The sequence below is a fragment of the Pochonia chlamydosporia genome, chromosome 2 (genome assembly GCF_001653235.2).
Source record: "Pochonia chlamydosporia 170 chromosome 2, whole genome shotgun sequence".
NCBI classification, from domain to species: domain Eukaryota; kingdom Fungi; phylum Ascomycota; class Sordariomycetes; order Hypocreales; family Clavicipitaceae; genus Pochonia; species Pochonia chlamydosporia.
This window is the reverse complement of record NC_035791.1, coordinates 711,333-730,596: the sequence shown is the minus strand read 5'-3', so window position 1 is coordinate 730,596 and position 19,264 is coordinate 711,333. Positions and strand designations below refer to the sequence as shown.

At 51.5% G+C, this 19,264-nt stretch overlaps 6 protein-coding genes across 6 annotated transcripts; 3 read left to right on the top strand and 3 right to left on the bottom strand.

Moving 5' to 3' along the window:
* Positions 1–40: 40 nt before the first annotated feature.
* Positions 41–1,029, top strand: VFPPC_02352 (hypothetical protein; the record flags this gene model as incomplete). Its single annotated transcript, XM_018282017.1, has 3 exons — positions 41–352; positions 417–480; positions 548–1,029. 3 exons carry the CDS (start codon positions 41–43, stop codon positions 1,027–1,029), a joined length of 858 nt encoding a protein of 285 aa, XP_018146305.1.
* Positions 1,030–1,953: 924 nt separating this feature from the next.
* VFPPC_02350 (emopamil-binding protein) lies at positions 1,954–2,726 on the bottom strand (the record flags this gene model as incomplete). Its single annotated transcript, XM_018282016.1, has 2 exons — positions 1,954–2,411; positions 2,501–2,726. 2 exons carry the CDS (start codon positions 2,724–2,726, stop codon positions 1,954–1,956), a joined length of 684 nt encoding a protein of 227 aa, XP_018146304.1.
* Positions 2,727–4,672: 1,946 nt separating this feature from the next.
* Positions 4,673–6,655, top strand: VFPPC_02349 (HET domain-containing protein; the record flags this gene model as incomplete). The annotated part of the gene is made up of 1 exon (XM_018282015.1): positions 4,673–6,655. The coding sequence occupies one exon, from the start codon at positions 4,673–4,675 to the stop codon at positions 6,653–6,655; it is 1,983 nt and encodes a 660-aa protein (XP_018146303.1).
* A 987-nt stretch (positions 6,656–7,642) lies between these two features.
* On the bottom strand, positions 7,643–12,674 carry VFPPC_02348 (WD40 repeat-like-containing protein; the record flags this gene model as incomplete). The annotated part of the gene is made up of 2 exons (XM_018282014.1): positions 7,643–7,858; positions 7,917–12,674. 2 exons carry the CDS (start codon positions 12,672–12,674, stop codon positions 7,643–7,645), a joined length of 4,974 nt encoding a protein of 1,657 aa, XP_018146302.1.
* A 1,730-nt stretch (positions 12,675–14,404) lies between these two features.
* VFPPC_15480 (hypothetical protein) lies at positions 14,405–14,761 on the top strand (the record flags this gene model as incomplete). Its single annotated transcript, XM_018293233.2, has 1 exon — positions 14,405–14,761. The coding sequence occupies one exon, from the start codon at positions 14,405–14,407 to the stop codon at positions 14,759–14,761; it is 357 nt and encodes a 118-aa protein (XP_018146301.2).
* A 469-nt stretch (positions 14,762–15,230) lies between these two features.
* On the bottom strand, positions 15,231–18,053 carry VFPPC_02346 (pathway-specific nitrogen regulator; the record flags this gene model as incomplete). Its single annotated transcript, XM_018282013.1, has 1 exon — positions 15,231–18,053. The coding sequence occupies one exon, from the start codon at positions 18,051–18,053 to the stop codon at positions 15,231–15,233; it is 2,823 nt and encodes a 940-aa protein (XP_018146300.1).
* Positions 18,054–19,264: the final 1,211 nt, after the last annotated feature.

Sequence of the window (19,264 nt, the reverse complement as noted above, 5' to 3'; positions counted from 1 at the left end):
GACGTCCACATTGCCACCTCTCCCGCACTCCATACTCACCATGAGTTCTTTGACGTTCCGTTTCGACCCACCAGAGAGACCCAAGAAAAAGAAGTTTGACAAACGCCTGGTTTTCGATCTTCTAACCAATTACTTGCAACCCACCGCGAAAGAAAGGCCCCATGATGTCGCAGAGGAGATCATCCACCATATGCGGAAGGCTGGCGACGCGGAACACGACAAACTAGCGGAACTACTGGTCCAGATAGCAACCCAAATCCCCTATAATCATGTGTCTCAGCTTAAACTAGTTCGAATCGCTGAGATCCTCGGCTCGCCAAAGGAGAATTTTGGCTGGATCTTCGGCGGAACCGTAAGTGGAAGCATACCTTTGACGAAGATCTCTCCATGGAGTTGCAACAACTGATTTTCAGCAGAAGTTTGTGAAGCGAACCAGAAGACTTTCCAAATTGCGCGCCTTAGTGCAAGATGAAATCCCATGTATGTTCTATATTCATCCGAGGCAGGATTTCACGCAGATATCAAACTAATAACGAATATCAATCAGTTGACACGTTCAAGCACGCTGAGTACTTTATAAATTTTCATTCTTTTTGCGCCCTTCTGAGCGCGGGTTCTCTGTGGGATACAAATCCCAGCTTTGCAATTAGGTGTCTGCGAGCTGCCTTTGAAGACCGTGCTCGCCACGACGATGGTGGTTCGGTCCAGGGAGCTCGCCGCAGACCTTATGGCTTCGTCATGGCAGCAGCTCAGTGGATTTTTTGGTACGGACAAGCTCTATACAAGCAAGTCACTTGGTCCGACTTTGGCAATGACCCAATAACGGCCAGCATGTGGCAATGCGGGCCGGGGTACAAGGCGAGTGGGTTGGCAAGGGGAGTGCTGGACAAGTCTCGCTGGGAGTTTTGGAGAACGGGATTTCAGACTGCTGCGCGTGAGAGCACGTATCCCGAAGAGTGTAGGATTCTCGCGTCGAAAGCGGCATGCATAATGGAACAACTTGAGAGGGACACGGTCTTTAGTCGTTAGGGAGAGAAGCAGTGGATTACTATGGAGGGATTGCCACCTTTTGCTTCTCAGAATTCCCCCAAATGCAAGGAAAACGTCACACGTGCCGACCCCATGGATTAAGCATTTTACTTGTGAGACACTTGAAGAGCCTAATTCTATAGTCAAGAAACACGACGGCCTGGCGCTGACTGTACGCCACTAGCGGCAAAAACAATAAATTCTTTTTGTATCATCAACTGGCAGAGTGTGACGGAATAGTTTCCACTTAGAGATCCAAGGGATTCGTAAACTTCAATGCCTTTTGCGCTCTTCTAAGTGCAAGTTCCTTGTGGAGAGATAGTGCTAAATTGGCTGTTTGGTGCCTTGGCACGACGTTCGTCGGCCGCTGGGAACCTGGATAGGAAGGTGGCTTGGTGCCTGGTTACATGATCATGGCCTCAGCTCAGTGGATATTTTGGTATGGCCAAGCTCTATTCAAGCGGGTGTTGTGGCATCACGACGTGCTCCCCGAAGGAGAGTTCGGGGATCTTCGCAGCGGGCCGCTGTTGATGGCCAGTTGGAGGCGTTGGAGGGAAGGGTTCGAGAAAGCTGCTGAGGATGAAGCCCATACTGAGAAGTGCCGACGTATTGCGAAAAGAGCGGCAGAGCTGATGCGTAGTATCGATATGACCACGGTCGACACAGACTATGAGGGTGCATGGCTACTCGGCGCCAGACGATAGGCGTCCATGAAAAAGCGTATCGAAGAAAATAACCGGATGGCCAGCAAATAGGAACGCTCCACCTATGCAGAGAAATAAGTTTGATTGTATTCCATTGACAAAACAGTGCTTCCAAGATGGTCAGTTCATGATGTGAGTAATTTGAAATGTTTCCAACTATGTAGCCTAGTTATATAGAAGCGAACACCAGAGGCAGTCGCGGCCATCCATTCCCCTCCACCTACTGGTGCTTCTTCACTGAGCCATTCATGGCCTTGGCGTGATCAAATGCCTTGGCCACTGCCTTGACACTATTGCCTATCAGACCCAGAGGAATAGCAATCCAGAAAGCATTGCAGAGTACAAAGTAAGCCCAGTAGTAATAACGTTCAGGACGTGAGTACGCAATCCCGTTCACAATCTCATTGTACCAGCAAATGACGTAGTACAAAATATCGCCGTACATCTGGCCCATGCTGACGAGCAGCTGCATTGGATGTCTCCACGAATGATTGGTTATGGTGGCATAGGCGATAAAAAAGGACAATGGTCCCCAAAGAAACGCCGTGACCGTCTCCATGCAGACGACAAAGGGGTCTTGGGTCATGTAGCGTGAATCAGAGAGAGAGTACTCCTTCCAGAGTTGACCGAAGAGGTCAGTCTTGCTGGCCATGTCGAAATGATTGTAGGAGAAGTAGCCTGAGCGTGTTAATACTTGCGCTGAGGTGAGATGTATAGGAGTCCGTGAGTTGGAGGAAGATACTTGCCTTCGAAAAAGAGGTGAATACAGCCACAAAGCACCCACCAGAACGCAATGAGCACCTCGCCAAAGGAAATGCTGGGCCTGGTTCTCACGGCAAAAAGATACGTCGGTACAAAGATGATGCCGCAGCCGGCAGCAAAAATGGACACCAAGACCGCAGCGTTCATGGTGTTGGCCACGTATGTTGGGATACTGACGCCCAGGGGGTAGTAAGGGTGCGCACCGAGCGCATCAGCAATGGGGCCATCCATGACGATTGAAATGTTGTTATAAGCAGCCTCAGGTCTAGCCGATTGCTTGCGACGAGACGCCGGCGTTTTTGTATTCGTGGACAAAGACGAACGGTTAGCAAAGGCGGATAAATGCAAGTGAAGCCGTGGCAAGACGATGTTGAGCAAAAAGGACAACGTTTTGTACTTGACTTTTTCGGGTATTAAGATTAGCTTCCAAGGTTCGTGGGGCGATAAGATGGGCGATAAGATGGGCAGGCACCTCCTGCCCTGTGCCTGCCCAGAATTTATTGTGTCATTCAGGGCAGGACATCTGGAGCATTCAAGGAAAGATCCCCTGACCCACTTTTGGTTGTTGCGCCAGACTTCATTTGCTGCAACTCTCCATGACTCCCATCCTTGATTTGAACTTTGAACCTTGAACTTTGAAGTTTGAAGCCACATCCTTCACATCAGCCACCAGACCGCACGCTGAACAACTGTGCTCTCATTCATTCCAACGTCTCAGCAACGGCAGCTTCCGAGTCTAGCATCCACCATGTCTTACAGTACATCAACAAGTGTGCTCTGACTTGCTAATGGCCGAACCGGGCAGAAACGCCATTGCGAGTACAGCATCTGTTGAACGCGAATGTCAAATGGAGCACTGCGTCCATGGCCAGGGAAGCCACATATCCTGTCACCATCACAATGACTCGGTCTGCAAAATATCATCATTTTCTCGGAAACATTTACCTCCACTCATACACGTCCACGTGTGCATAAAAGAGGCAAACTTTCACACCCATTCATTTGAATATAAGGTACAGCATTGCGACCGATGCCATCCTCTGCCCATTGGACCAGTGCCAACGCCGACGATAGCCCTCTAGATTCTCTACGGTAACTAGATTCCTTCAAGCTCACTGGAGGGGAGGCGGACGTTTTTGACCAGTCCATAGACTAGTTGCGCAAGCAGAATACTGGAGTTGGATTCCCCGGCGGGCAGCCCACTCGGTAACCTCGCTGCTTCACTTCTCGGGATGACGGACAGCAGAAAGAAGGGTGGCCAACTCAGCGGCATCCCTATTGCTGGGACTCTGTGAGCCTGAACACTTGTATTCAATAAGCATACAGACATGAGACATTTCCTTCACTCCCCGATCGGATTGCAAGCGGGATGGACGGTAGGGGATACGTACCCTGGACAACAAAATGTACCTCCGCTTGGGGCTGAATCCGTCATCGAGCCAAAAACGGAGCATGAGATTGATATCCCTCCCCTTTACTTGGATGACAGGCTTTTTGGTTGTCGTGTTTTTAAGGTAGATGCTCTGTCAGGCTGTGCCTTCACTGCCTCGATCGCGCTCTACACAACTTTGTCATCACTTCGATTCTCAGGATCCTTCAAGCCTAAGGAACAAGGATCACTATGCGAATAAGAAGCCACGGTTCTTTTGTGTTCCCCCATAGTGTAGGAGAGGAAGCAAATACTTTATGATAGTAAAATTGCTCACACCAAAGCAAAGGGGGGATGTGATACACCAGTGGTAACGGATGTCGCACCAGAGCCTCCTCTAACCTCAGCGGCTCTGCTCTTCAGATTGACTCGGGTTAAACCGTGTGCTGCAACGGTGCCCAATTTTAAAGCCAACTATCTCCCTATTTGTAGCTTGGTCACAGACAAATACTGTAAGCACTCGTATCCCCGGTAACACAAGCACTTCCCTCCCTTCGTCCTCACAGCCTTAATATTGAGCAGCTTTAATGCAGTGGCACATCGCCGTATGCAAGCTGCCTTCACAGGTCGGCTGCCTAGAACGGGCGAGAGCGTGCTTTTATAATACCCGGCTTCCTACGAAGGTTGTCGTTAGGCCCAGCTTTGGTGTCTTCCTGCTTCATTTGTGGTTGAAGCCCGTGTCTCGGATTTGTTCAACATAGCACCATGTTTACCCCTCCATGATCAACATGTGTCTGATTCATCCACTATGAGACTCATCAACACCAAGACCTACCAGTTATTCGAGGAGGATGAGCTACTTAAGGGGGGCACATCATTCCCACGTTACGTTATACTATCGCACACCTGGTTGCCTTCTACCAACAGCCATCCAGCAGAGGTCACATATGAAGACATGAGAACGTCCTCCACCGTGCCACTTCAAAGACGGTCGAAAGAATCCGGCTGGTCAAAACTCCAGAACTATTGTCAACGCGCTAGAGCAGACGGTTTCGAATGGGCCTGGATGGACACATGCTGCATCGACAAGTCCAACGCCGCAGAAACACAACAAGCTATAAACGCCATGTTTCGCTGGTACAGAAATGCATACCTGTGTTATGCATATCTCGTAGACTTTGAACTCCCACCTACCGCAAACGCACAAGCTTTTGACGAAGAATCTTGCGGTTCAGTGTGGTTCACTAGGGGATGGACTCTTCAGGAGCTTCTAGCACCACGAGAGGTTGTCTTCCTAAACAGAAATTGGGAAAGTCTTGGAACTCGAGGGGACTTGAGTGATAGGCTCTTCGCAGTCACGGGCATTGGGTATGAGAACCTGACTCGTTTTGAACCACGAGACTTGACCAGGGCGTCAATAGCCGCCAAGCTATCCTGGGCATCCCAGCGGCAGACGACATATGAGGAAGACGAGGTTTACTGCCTATTTGGCATTTTTGGTGTGTCTTTGGCCCTAATGTACGGCGAAGGCAGGGAGGCGGCATTCAGGAGATTTCAAGAAGAGCTGATTCAGCAATTCGATGACGATTCCATTTTTGCCTGGACCGCTCCAAGTCCTGCTCATACTAGAAGGTCTTTACCGAGTCTCGAGTGGCCACCGATAGCCGTTCAAGAAGCAAACCCTGATGAAGCATATTGGAGTCCTAGCGCTTCGTTGCCAGTGCTCGCCAAATACATCACCTGGTTTAGAGACTCTTTTTCAGTCAAGTACTCTCCTAGTTGCGAAAACAATCACGCCTCTCAAGTCAGGGGCCCTTCTTCAATGGGCACCTTCAGCCACGACCCTGTCGGCGGGTTCTCCATGATGAACGGGCGATTGAGCATCTCTAGACATATATTTAACTGTCAGCGCCTCGACGATATTTTCATTTTGCAGCTCAATTGCTGGGTGAACTCGGGGCCGCCATTCAGAATCGGTGTACCAATATGGCTAAGAGACAACTCACGAGTAGCCTGGCCACTATTGGGACTGCTGCAAAGCCGTCCACCAAGGCCCCTGGCCTGGCGAACATTTCAACCTGACCACACTGACGAGTTTTATATATTCACGAGCAACACTGGTTTCTTGAAAAGACTGATTCTCGATTGTACAGGCCCTCAACTCTCTATCCAACCAGACCTCTCGAGACAGCAGCCATTGTTCCTCCGGTGGCAAGACTCAGAGTCCGTCGTTTGTTCATATACCAAATTTATACGCGCTCCACCAATCACGTACCATTTGCGCCCAAAGTCGACTATGCTATCATCCGGGACGGCGATTCACTCAACTCCGGTATTCCACTTCCGCATTGAGCCGGGTGACATGCTGGAAGTCGCCTTGACGCTTGAGTTGGTAGACTCGGACGGATATCATTTCATGCTTGTTGCCAGTATCTCCAGCGAGGGGCTTGAGCGAATTTGGCGGAACCCAGTGAATAACATACCTGAACCTGTTGCTACTGCAGAGGGCCATCAACCGCAATGTACGCATGAGAAGCTCGTATGGCGGCTTCGAGACACGGACATCCACGTGCGAATTCAGCCTTGTTCGCCAGCGCTATTTACCACCAGTCCCGAGGCTGTCAAGGCATACGTGCTGAAAGTTGAGATTGAGAATATTGAGGCTATGAGATTCACGGGCCATACGTCGAGGGCTCGAGACTGGAAGCGTGATATGGGGCATACCCATCTAGTAAATGGCCCTAGGGCTCCGCCAGCGACACCAGCATCATCAGTAACCTCATCTCAATGATCGGAAATTTACACCACCTTTATAGGTCGCATACACCTAACGTGATGAGTACACTCACGACACGCTGCACAGACAAAAGCCAGGTGAGCTGTGCTCAACTTCCTCGCCGGCCGATGTACTACAATATTGACTATCCACATCTTATGCAACACTCAATATACACCAAGTCCCGGTCGCCGTGGATAACTGTTGAATGGATATAAACAACATGACCGAGGCCAGGCTGATGAGCTAGACCTAGTCGCTTAGGTCCTAGGTTTGGAACAGGACTTCTCTTTTGGAGTAGGTATGCGCTGCCATGTACCTTAGATTGCTACTGTAGCCGAAGCCACTTCCTGTCAACGTTGACCGTTGACCTCTAACTGTCCCTCTAAAAGCAGTGCAGGCGCCCACCACGAGCCTCGTTCGGCTGTATTGAACACTACCAACGAGTCTCGTATTCATCTGTAGTGGATTTCAAGCCGTGGTTAAGCCTCCGGCCTCCCCATGTCCTTGAGTCGTGGCATTGATATTGTCGATATGGAAAATGTTGAAAGGAGACGAGACTTTCATTGTTCATGTGGAGTCCATAAGATATTGACATTCACAATCGACAACGGCAGAATAAGTGCATGTACAGTCCTGGCATTACTAAATAGCCCATTTGTCGCTACAGACAAAGTATACGAAAGGTCAATATACATCATTCCTGTCGTCAAAATGTGGTCGCGTAAAACTTGTGAAACCATACCCATCCCCTTCCTCAATAGTGCCTTCTAAACAGCAAGCAAATGTAGCAAGAATGAAAATAAAACCAACGGCACTCCCTCAAGCGTTCTCCCTAGTAGCATCAAATTACGACGAACCAAAACTCGTTGGGGAATCTTGCAGCTCAAAAGTAGCTGCTGCAATGTAAACAAATTCCACCGTACTCCGGCTTGTTTGAATCAATACACAATGTCCAAGGCAGTATCACAACTCCCTGACGATAGACGCGTCGTGAGCCTTTCAGCTCGTAGCTCTGAGAATCTCCAACGACTGCAAAACATGTTCCGAGGAGCGAATAACCCCTTCCATCTTGGATCGCTCAACATTAGCCAGCCAGGGATCGACAGGATAACCACTGTCATATCCAGCAAGGAGCGGGCCCAGCTGGTCAATCAATCGGTGCATCGTGGCCGCTGCATGCTGCAGGACTTCGGGCGGGCCTTGCTTGTCCCATTCCTGTGCAAATATGTTAGCATATAAATCCACTGCGCAAGCCAGGGGGATGAAAACTTACAGGTCCTGTTACTCTTTGATCGAATGATCTGACGGCCATCTCAATCCAATCAATTTGCTGCTTGAGGCGATTGTTGACAGACAGACCGTTGGAAATTGTCGCAGTAACGGCCAAAAGCAACAGAAGGGGCAAACGTTCGAAGCGGCTTGGCGGGTACAAGCTCAGGCAACGCTGGAAGACCTCCTGCTGATGGAGACCCTCAATCCACCGGAACATGGCAAGCTGCAGCTCACCATCCTTTATGGCTTCCTCGATATCATGGATCTTCTGGTCCACAGACGAAGGCTCGTTGTTGGGATTGGCAAAACCACTGGCTACGCCAGTGTTCTTGGTTGCGAAAGTCATGTCGGAAGGAGGGCCTTGTGGGCTGCCCATGGTTGGACCACTGCGCATGTACTCGGGGCTGCCGGCATACTGTTGCTGTTGATGGTGGTGGCCACGGGGTTGAGATTGTTGAAAGCCGCCAATGCTCGAGGGCACATTCGGTCCAGGTTGCATACCATTGTTGGGATATCGACCATAGTGGCCCATACCCTGAGGCCCATGACCCCCATCTCTGGACGGGCCTTGGGCACCAGAGGCTCCAGGTAGCTCATGGACGGGTTGCTGTTTCAGCTTCAGGAACTCGGCCTGAAGGGACGACTGAGTCGCAGCCATGGTAGAAACCATATCAGTGAGGCGGGTCACGTACGACAGGAGCTGATCGATCTTGCCAGTGTCGGCGGCGTGTTGAGATTGCATTTGTTCCAGCTTGTCGTTGTACTGCTGGTGAACTTCTGCAGCAGCCTGCTGGGCTGACTGCGCGGCAATGTTTCGAAATGTAGGGGTCAGACGTTGACTAAGCGTGGCAACAATTTCTTGCTGCACCGTGGAGTTGACGCTTGTGCCAACGCGTTCAGCAATCGTCGTCGTAAAGTCCGCAGATCGAAGTGACCTGCTCAGAGCCTGGGGCAGGGCATTTTGAATTTCCTTCTGCACGGCCGAAGCGACGTTAGGTTGAAGCTTGTGCTGAAGTACATCGGAGACTGCCTTTGTGGCCTTCTCTCCAATGGCGGGCACCAAAAGTTCCGTGAACTGATGATGGATTAAAGACTCCAAAACCTTTTGGGTGTTCTCGTTGAGCACCTCGGATACCATGTCCAAGAGTTTGAGCTGGTGCTGGTTGAAGTTTTCGTCCCTAGCGCGAGCTCCCTCATCAATTTTGCCCTGAAGATTCTTGAGTGAGGATTTGAGAGTGTCGGATACCGCAACAGTCAGTTTGGCCTGCATGGTGTTGATAGCTGAGTCAAAGGACTCTGCGGTCACACCACTGGTAACAGCCGAGGCGGTGTTGGTCTTTGCGATGGCAGTTTCAGTCTTGTCCGCCTTTCCAACGTGTTGTGCGCGAGGCAAGTTGGCGGCTCCATTAGCAGCGGCTTCAGCTTCCTTGGCTGCAGCATTGCCCTTCTTCTTCCGAGATTTGCGCTCCGGCTTTTCGGCCTGGCCCTCTTTGGAGGACTGCACAGGGGTCTCGGCTTCTTTGGGCTCATTCTTTGGTTTCACTGGAGTGGCCGCTTCGGACCCTCGCTGAGTTGTATCACTCTGTGCAACGGAGGTAGATTGCTGGCTTGGGGACGTCTTGACTGGGGCACGAGTAGCGGCATTCTTGGCGGCTTGGTTCCCGCCGTGGCTAGGGTCAACTGCGGTTGGCTTGTTAAAGTCAGAGACAGCAACAAGACCCTCCTTTACTGCGTCGAGAACCAGAGTGTTCTCCGATCCTCCCAAATCACTCTTCTTCACAAGCACACAAGCGACGCCTTTGGAGTGCATGGCGTAAAGCTCGAACCGGGTACGATCCTTGTCCTTGGCATCATGGCCACCAGCTTGAGCCGAGGCTTGCTTCGTGATCGGCGTGTACAGAATATCCAGGCTGCGCAGGACTCCTCGGTTGGCGAATGAGTACTCGCGGAAACCACTAATGATCGCTGTACTACTCGGCTTTCGAATTGGGCAAACTTCGTTGGGCTTCAGGGGTTGGAGAAGCTTCTCGATGTAGTCAACCTGGGACACATTCTCAAGACTGTACTTAGGTGCCGAGAAATGAGCAAAGTAGACTGAGTTGCGAGTGGGATGGCCGATAACAATCATGCCACTGGCAGGGTGGTACATGACGCTGCAGACAGCATCGGACTCCTTGCTGTGAGGAAGGTTGAACTCTTGGACAGCCTTGCCCAAAGCCAGATCCCAGACTTGGAGCGTGTGGTTCTGCTTCATGCCGACTACCATGTAGCGAAGCGGGCCTCTCTGCTCGTAAGCCTTCTTCCTATCCAGCAGCAAGACCGAGGTGGGCCACGCCTTTTCTCCGTCGGGAGTGGTGGCCAAGGTCATCAGGGGCTCCTTAACTTCCAATGACGACTCGGCAGGCAAGGGGTAACGGTAGTCAGAGTCTTCCTTGACCTTGGTGAGGCTACGAACATCCCAGAACTTAACCCGACCAGATTTGTCAAGTGACACGACAACGGAATCGTCTTGGCTGAAAGTAAAGTCTTTACCAGCCTTACCAGTGTTGATCTTTAGTGAGCACTGCGTCAGAAGAGCTTCGGTGTCAACAACGCGGTCATGGCCCGTCTTGAAGAGCTTGTTCTGCAAAATGTACGCAGGCCAGATGAAGTTGATGGACTTGCCGCGACCAACCGCGAAGAACTCGGGGTGGGCGGTAGAGGCGCGGGCACGAGTCTTGAGAAGGCCTCCAGGCGCATCACCATCAGGTGACGAGATAGGAGGAAGAGCGAACCCATACTGTTCCAAGTGAGGGTCCTCAATATGATCCTTCTCGCCGTCCTTAATCTGAACCCAGTAGACAGCTCCCCCGACGCCAGTACCGATGATGGCTTCCCGGTGGACGCTACCACTCTCTGGGGGGGTAACAGACATGGCAACGTTAAAGATGCGGTCCTTTGTGTCGGTGAAAACCTTGGCATCCTTGCCGTCATCCTGACGAATAACACGCAAACCACCCTGCTTGGACATGCCATAGGTCATATATGTCTGGGAAGCAGTGAAGAGATTGCGGTCAATCTGGTCAAACTCTTTCTTGAGACGGGCAATGTCCATGATGGACTCGTCGCGGAACTCGGGTCGTGTCTCTTCGATTTCTTCCTTGAGGGAAATGGAATTCCAAGGCTCCTGGGGGAACTTGTACACTCGGACTTGTGGCAGCTCCTTTTCTTCGACTTCAATGGTCTCCTCCAAATCGGCGCTCTCCCAGCTATCAGCTACGCCTCGCACATTCTCTCCGGTGACATTGCCAGAGTCGGAAGCATCGTTGATAAATGACGTTTCGGCATTGTGGTATGCCTCGTCCTTGTCAATGCCGTCTTTGATACTCTGGACGATCTGCTTCTCGACTGATTGGACGATTGCAGCGTGGACAGCATCGCCAGCCCATTCCTGTTCTGACGACGGCTCCTGACGAACAGCATCTTCGACAGCGTCAGTGGAAGCAAGGTCGTGCTCAGCTCTATCAAGAGCCTCCTGAGCATCACGATCAGCTTGGTCAGCGAGGTCATTTACGGCCTCAGCGACTGTCTCCTTGTTTTTGTCCACAGAGATTAAGCTTTCAAACTCGGTAGGGGGTGTCTGCTTAGCTGAGTGTCGGGCAGACGGATGCGAGTGAAGCGAAGAAGTGCGATTAGCGGTGTGGCGAATCTGCTCTGGAGGACTGGCAAGAAGGCTGCGCTCACTTCCAGCGCGGGCCTGAGAACCAGCTGGTGAAGCCTGTTCCGTTTTGAGGATTTGAAACGGCGGCTGCGCTGTGTTTGCAGCAGGCTGGGAGGTATAAGACTGAGGCGACGACTGAGCAAGGCTACCCATGAGCTGCTGGAATAAAGCTGAAACGTCAGGCGAGTCCTGCGACTGCTGGTGTTGATACGCATAGGATGAGGGATTGGAAGTCTGGTGGTAAGACTCGCTGTATGACTCGGAGGACTGGCGCTGCGGGTGCTGTTGTTGAATATGCTGCTGGGTCTGGGGTTGATAGGCATTCGGCTGTGCCTGCTGCTGCTCCTGCTGCTGCTGCTGTAAATGCGGCTGTGGTTGTGGTTGCTGTTGCTGGTATTGATGGAAGAAACGGCTCGAGTCGGTCGTAATTTCGGGAGACTGAGAGGCAGCACCATTGGATCGTGACGTTTCAGTCAACATTGGCTGGTCAGTCTGGCTTGGCTTGGGGCGGTTCAGCAAATTGAGCAAGTAGGATCTCGTATCAGCAGAGGGCGAGCCGTTTGCAAACGGATTAGAATTGGCAGGCTGCGTGTGCTGAGCATGCTCCGGTGCTGACGAGACCGGGGCAGCAGCAGCAGCAGCAGCAACAGTAGCAGCAGCAGATTGCCGAGTCTCTTCGTCGGCTTCGTGGGCACCTCGCATCAATGCAGCGAGCAAACCCGTCGGGTCAGCTCCAGCAGGTGCGGGCTGCAGGATACGAGTGGGAGGTGACGAGTACTGGGCCTGCGAGTAGCTAGGCTGGCGAGGCTGGTGCTGATAGTGCGGCTGCTGCACATGCTGATGGTGCTCAGGTTGGTGTTGCTGAGCATGATGATGCTGATGATGAAGCTGTTGCTGTTGCTGGGCTGGATGTTGATGTTGCTGCTGTTGCTGTTGGGAGCTGGAGCTGCCCGACCCACCGCTGAACTTGAGCAGATTCAGCAAGTTGGCCGTTCGATCGGCATTGGAAGGCATTCCGCCGCTATTAACTGGCGGCGTCGGCGCCGGGGGAAGGTCCATCGAGTCGAAGACGTGGTCTGCAGGCGGGAGGGAGAGGAAGAAGAGGGAGAGAGGGAGAAGTGCTTCGAGGCGAGGAAGCAAAGTGCCGGTGGCACAGCAGCACAGTCGAGGGAGAAAAAAACGACGGGATGTTGCGCAATTGAGCCACTCCTGCAAGCTCCCGGTTTGAATGCGACGCAAAAGGCAGAATCAAACAAAGGTAGTGCGAATAAAAGAACAAAGAATAAGAAGGTTGACGAAACAAAAACGCCCGTCTCTCAGCCGATGCAACTTCGTCAAAGGAGAAATGCCAGAGTCAAAAAGTCAAAAGGGCGGCGGGAGAGGTTTTTGCTTGTTTGCGTGTGTGGATTCGGCCTGGCTGAGAGATCGGGAGAGTGAGCAGTGGGAAGGTCAAGCCAAAAAAAAAAATGGAAAAGCCGAGCTGCCTTAATAAGCAAATGAGTGGCTGTTGGAGCTTTTTTTGTGGGCATGGGTCCTGGGAGTCCCGGGGTCAATTGGTTTTGAACATTGAAGCCCAAGACATGCAGCCTGCAGTGCTGATGCCCAGCCACCTCACTGCTCTCTGAAGCTGCCCAGCCGGTCAATGTTCAAATGTTGCCCAGCGTTATCGGCCAGTGGGTGACGGCGGACCAGTCAGCGTTCGACCACACCTGAGCGACCAGACCAGACAGCACTTGAGACGAGAGCCCTGATCAACTGCCCATTGGTGCTGCAGTCAGAACAACCTTTGAAACCTTGCATTGATCCACGTTCTCGTCCATGATGAGATGAAGGAGCCGGTCTTCGAAGCGGTGACCAGCCTTCTTGCAGGGAAGTGTTGCACAGGCCCTGAACTCTGCTCCTTTTTTCCTTTATTTTTCCTGCCTTGGTTTTGTTCGTCTCCGGAGAACTCCACATTCTGTCCTCTGCCATTTGATGGTTTCGGTTCATGCGCCAAACGGCGGTTGATGTGGCGAGACTCTCTGGTACCTGCGTTTATACCCTGACAGTGTGCTGATGCATGTACTTTACTACCCTGCACTTGGGACGGTCTGGCCCGCGGTCCTGGTCAAAGTGTCTCTATGGTAAGACAGTGTAAAAATCGTACTACCGGTATAGATTCTTCTATCGGTGAAATTGGAATTTGATTGCCATATTTGGTACCAACTTTGAAGGCTGTGGTTGATATAACTTGTAGACATTTGGTTGGTAGCCGTTGGCATTCACGGTCTAGTGATATTCAGATCCAACAAATAACTAATCTGCCCATAAAATCATCAACACAAGTGCATCCAAAATAGTCCAGCCAAGTCCTGCTTACGAACCAAATTACACTCTAAAATTGTGATCCTATAAAACAGTCAATAAAGTTGTAAAGAAGTACTGAGGGCACAATATGTCTCAAACCATCATCCGCAATCGCAACAATCAACCCTCCAATCCCGTTCGCCACACACACCCGCAAATCCAACCAGACTCCACAGATCTTTTCAACACCAATGACCCAATCAGCCTCCCCATCCACCACCAACTTCCAAACCTCACATCCTCAATCTCAACTTCAACCCGCCTCACCACCACAACACCTAAACAACGAACGCATGCCTCCCTAACTACGCACCATGTTCTGCCTCCGAAGGTACGCACCCCATCCTCCCTCCTCCTCTTCATCCACTAACGACCCCCAGCTGGCTCCCCCTCCTCTTCATCCCGACCAACGCCTCACCCGCCTTCATCTTCCTCTTCTTCATATGCACCTACTTCCTCAACCGGCCCTGCGTCTACTGCTCCATCCTCCTGCTCATCCTGTTCCTCACATCCTGCAACTGGTCCGACCGATGCTTCTTCGACTTCCGGAGCAACTGGTTCCTCCCGCGGCCGAGCACCTCCGAGCCCGAGCCCTCCTTCAACGAGACCATGCTCGAAATGGCGAACTCGACGGCCAGAGCTGTCGCGGGCGTGGCGGTCGATGGGATATCTGCTACGAGCGCCGAGTGGACGGGTCTGGGGGTCGAGTGGCTGCGCACGTTGTTGGGGAAGAGGGAGTGGAGGATCGATTGTATGGATGTGTATATTCAGTTGTGATGGTTGGGGGACTGAGCGTATGAATTGTCATGATAGTGTATGATAGTGAATGAATCATTGGCGTACATGGTCGGTTGTTGCAATGCTGCCGTATGATGTGGTGTTGGGATAGAAGCGTAATCCGATGCGTGAGAGTTTGACCGTGAGGACTGCAGTGGCCGCGGTAGGATATCTTTTTTCGGTATAGTATTAGCGTTAGGAAAAACTTTGGATGGCCATTTTTTGGTTCACGCTATAGAGGTGCCCAAGCATGAAAAACGGCGGCTATGGACTCATAAAAACTCAAATTCCAGCGCAATGGATGGACACCAATTTTGAATATGCAATTAAATCACAACAACTCCATATCAAACCCAAATTCCCAATATATGTCATATTTTACGTATCCTTTCTCTAACCTACATTATGTACCTAATCATACCATATCAATCTCATATCAAGCTCGCTTGCAGTCATGCTATCATCATCACACAAAAAATTTCATCAATCTGACTAGTTCGCCTCATCCAGACCCCCTTCAAGTTCGACACGTCCTTCCATCTCCCGTATCCTCTCCAATTCGGCCTCCATGTGCGTAGCCTCGGCGTTATGAACAACATCCAAAAAGCTCTTTGCTGCCTCGGTTGGTAATGCTTGGACCGTAACCGTCTCAACCGCTGTCTCCGTCACCGTCTTGACAATCTCAATGGTGCTGACTGGTGCAGTCATCAATGACAGCTCAGCGTCCTCCAATGCCCTCGAGCAGCGGACGCACGGGTCAGCCGCCTCTGTCGCAGCAGACTCATGCACAGATTCAGTCGTTGCAAACCGCGGCTGCTCTTCTGTGTAGGCAGCTTCCTGTACTGGTTCCTGTATTGGTTCTTGTATCGGTTCCTCTATCGGCTCTTGCGGTGGTTCCTGTATCGGTTTCTGTGTGACCTCAGGCTCTACAGCTTTCGGAGTGTCAGCTGCTGATTCAACAGGGTCCTGAATAGCTACCTCAACTATGGGTTCCGGGATTACATTTTTTGGAACGTCCATAACAGGTTCAACGGGTTTCTCAACAGCAACCTCGGGAACTTGAGCAACAGGAGCAAAAGACTCGGGAACCACTGCCTGAAGGCGAGCCTCATCTGGCGCCGAGCCGCCCCGTACGGCAAGCACCAACACCACAAGACTCAGCAGCGCAATCAAGAGATTCTTCTGATCCTGCATGAGTACCTTGACAGCTTCAAAGATGAGCTCGGGCAGAGAAGCACTCTTGTAGGCATGCTGTCTGCTTTCCCGTCGCTCTTCGCGTCTCTCAAAGGCTTCCACTGATGGCGAGGCTGGTGTTTCCCGGGTCTCAAAGTCCGAGTGCCGTGGCTCCGGCATTGAGGAAGATTCTGGGTGAGATGGGGGACTTGCACCATAAATTTCCCTCAATCTCTCTTCCTCTCTCATTCGGCGGGTATCATCATAAGGTGGGCTAGACTCCACGGGAATATCAGGCTGAGGAGATGACTCCGTATGAACGGAAGCGTCCATTTGTTCTGGCATATATGACTGCTCAGCTTCTTCGACCTGTTCGGCCTGTTCGGCCTGTTCAGCCTGTTCGGCCTGTTCAGCCTGCTCAGCCTCCTCCCGTCGTTGAATCTCCTCATCAACTGCTGCAGCAGCGGCGGCAGCAGCTTCTTCTTCCAGCTCTAGGGCTCTCTCCTGCTCGATGGACAAGCGGCTCAATTCTTCCTGAAGCTTTGAGTCGATAATGGGCTCAAGTTCGACGTCAACGCGCTCCATCTCCTTCCAGCACGCTTCCCAGGCGCCAGCTCTCATCAAGCCATTGCTTGCATACACCTTGACGCGATAAACTTTGGCATCCCCTAGCGAGTCATACCTAATGTCGGAATGGCAAGTCTTGCACCAGTGACTTTGCTCTGTCATGCTTTGTCGAGGTGAACGAGCTGCATCAGAGTAGTCTTCGTCTTCGCTCTCAATCTCCTCTGGTAGAGACATCTCGTTTGACGGTCCCAGGTAATGCCCACATTCCAAGATCCGAGCTCTTCGCCGCATGGGGAGCTCCAGAGTCTCTAAAAGTCGCTCTTCCAAGACTTCGTAGTCATTCTGAGGATGAGGTAGAAGAATGCCGCGATCCGAAATAGTATCGCCAGTCCGATCTTGGAGCTGATTCCATGCCTCCCAAAGGGCCTTTGCCTCAGGACTCAATTCACTTAGCTGAGCATTGTCCAGAACATGACCCCAAGCCCAACGTGAAGGTAGAACAGTGACGTGCAGCAGCACCAGCGGCGGTGTGTTTCTCTTAAACCGAGGTGGCGTCTTTTTGGGTGAATACTGGGCAGAAACACTTGGTGAGCCAAGACGCGACACGGTCGACATTGGTGTTCGACGACTTGACCGAGGAGTCCCATTGACAGATGCAGGTGGCGAAGACATTTGCATCGCCTTCACCGATGATGGAGATCTAAAAGCCGGTCTGGGTGTGCCGCGTAGGGTGGGGATAAAGTCATCGTCCATGTCGGATTGGGGAATGTCGGAGATCCGTGCAGACCGAGTCTTGTGCGGCGAAATCTTGCCGGCATTCTTGTTCTCTGCTTCAGACATTGACCCCATGGAGCTTCGAGGGCTGTTGTCACTAAACACATCGTCCTCGTGTTCGTGGTGGGAGCTGCTATCCCCACCGTCGTCGGTGGGAGCGGTGTGTCGCGCATGATCCTCCTCGGAGACGTGGCTCTGACCAGCTTCTGATTCTCCCCCAAGCGAGTGACGATGACTCTCAGTGTATGATTCAGTGACAAAACTGGTTTCCTCCTCGTCGGGTATCGAAGCGGCACTCTGAATGGAATCTCGGGGGCGACTAGCCACATGGTTAACAATGTCTCTGGCTGCAGCCTGAATCAGTGCTTCAGTTCGCTTCGACGGCCACCGCTTGATATCACCGTCGAGAGCTTCACCATTTGACATGGCGGAACCCCTTCGTGACTCAGTGCCGTCCTCCGCATCGCAAACATTGCCATGTGTGGTCGACTCCTCTTCAGGCTCGTCAGCGACTTCCTCCACAGTCGGCTGTAAATCTTGGGTGTCCGGCACTGAACTCTCAGCTGGAGCTTCGTCGGTTTCCGCTTTCTCCACGCTCTCCTTCAAGGTTTCAGTATCTGGAATCGAATCGTCACCCCCAGCATTTCCGTGTGAATCCTGCTCCTCGGCAGCTTGCTCCTTCACGCCTACAACATCCTCGTGCTCCATGGTAGATGGCTTCTCATCCAAAGGTTCGCTCAGACAAGATGGGTCGACGTGTATCTCGAAGTCGAGGTCCTGATGCTGAGTTCGTTGTGGCATCAGAGATTGGAGATCGAGACGGGTGTGGGTATAAGAGGGACGGCCGTAAAGACGTAAAGATGTAAAGTCGACAGCTCGAAACTGGAGGGGAAGGCACGCCACGCAATGCGGTTCAAAACAGAATGGGTCAACTGGTATGTACACAAACTTTTTTTTTGGGTGTTTGGCCTTCCGATAAAGGGGGCCTAAGGGAATCGGGGTCTTTCAACCGTAGGATTGGTGGTTTTGGCTGGAGATCCTGCATGCAAGACGTGTGTGGCTCATGGTGGTTGGTTGGGCTCCAAGGTTGATGGGCTTTGTTTACTTAAAGTCCGTTGCCAGGTCGACGGCATTGCTGTGGGGCGATCGGACCATTTTCTCGCGCGACAAAGATTGGGTTTGAAGTCATGACAATTGCTTTTTCGTCAATTGATTTTGACGGTGAAATACAGCAACCAAAATGTAAGGTTTGGGGTCATCAAATCGATTTTAAGGTTTGCATTCTTTTGAGACCCGTATTCTTGGGCTTTTGCGGGGTTGGAATGCGGCATCACCCGTGTCAGCATACCATCTCGTGTACCGGCCCTCTTGGAATGTCGATTTTGTATCCACTTTCTGGCATATACGTAACAACTTTACATATGTACGGAGTAGAGGCGTGAGGAACAGCAATATAATAGCTGACATGAACGTTTCCGATGCCAACCACTGGCGATTGTACACTATTCACGGTAAAGTTCGGGGCCGACTAACAAAGTGAACCTGTTGATCGTCCCAAATGAAACCTCGAGGATGAAAGAACTCAAGTAGTAAATTATGTGGCTTCTAGATGTTTCATGGTATTCCAGGGCTAATTACTTGTTGAACAACAATGGCACAAAGAGGTGGCCTCGTCAGCACTGGCACACAACTCAAGACTCCCCCAGCTTCGACATGTCGCAAGTTGGTGCATTGTTGCGGCCGTAACCTGTACAACCTCGCTTGAACTGGTGTGAATATTCTTTTTTTGACTGAACAAGGATTGATTTGGCTTGGGGTACCTTGTATATGAGGCAGGGGACGGCTGCCATCTGGGTATTTACAAGCCGTCTTTGTTCACGCAAGGTTTCGAATCTTCTTAGCAGGTGTTTCTTGCGTGTTTCTGTACGGGGTATTAGTATAAATAGCTTGAAGCTTGCTCTCTCAAGTATTTATCGGTGCCTAGTCCCCAAAATCGTCTCGTGGCCGTCACT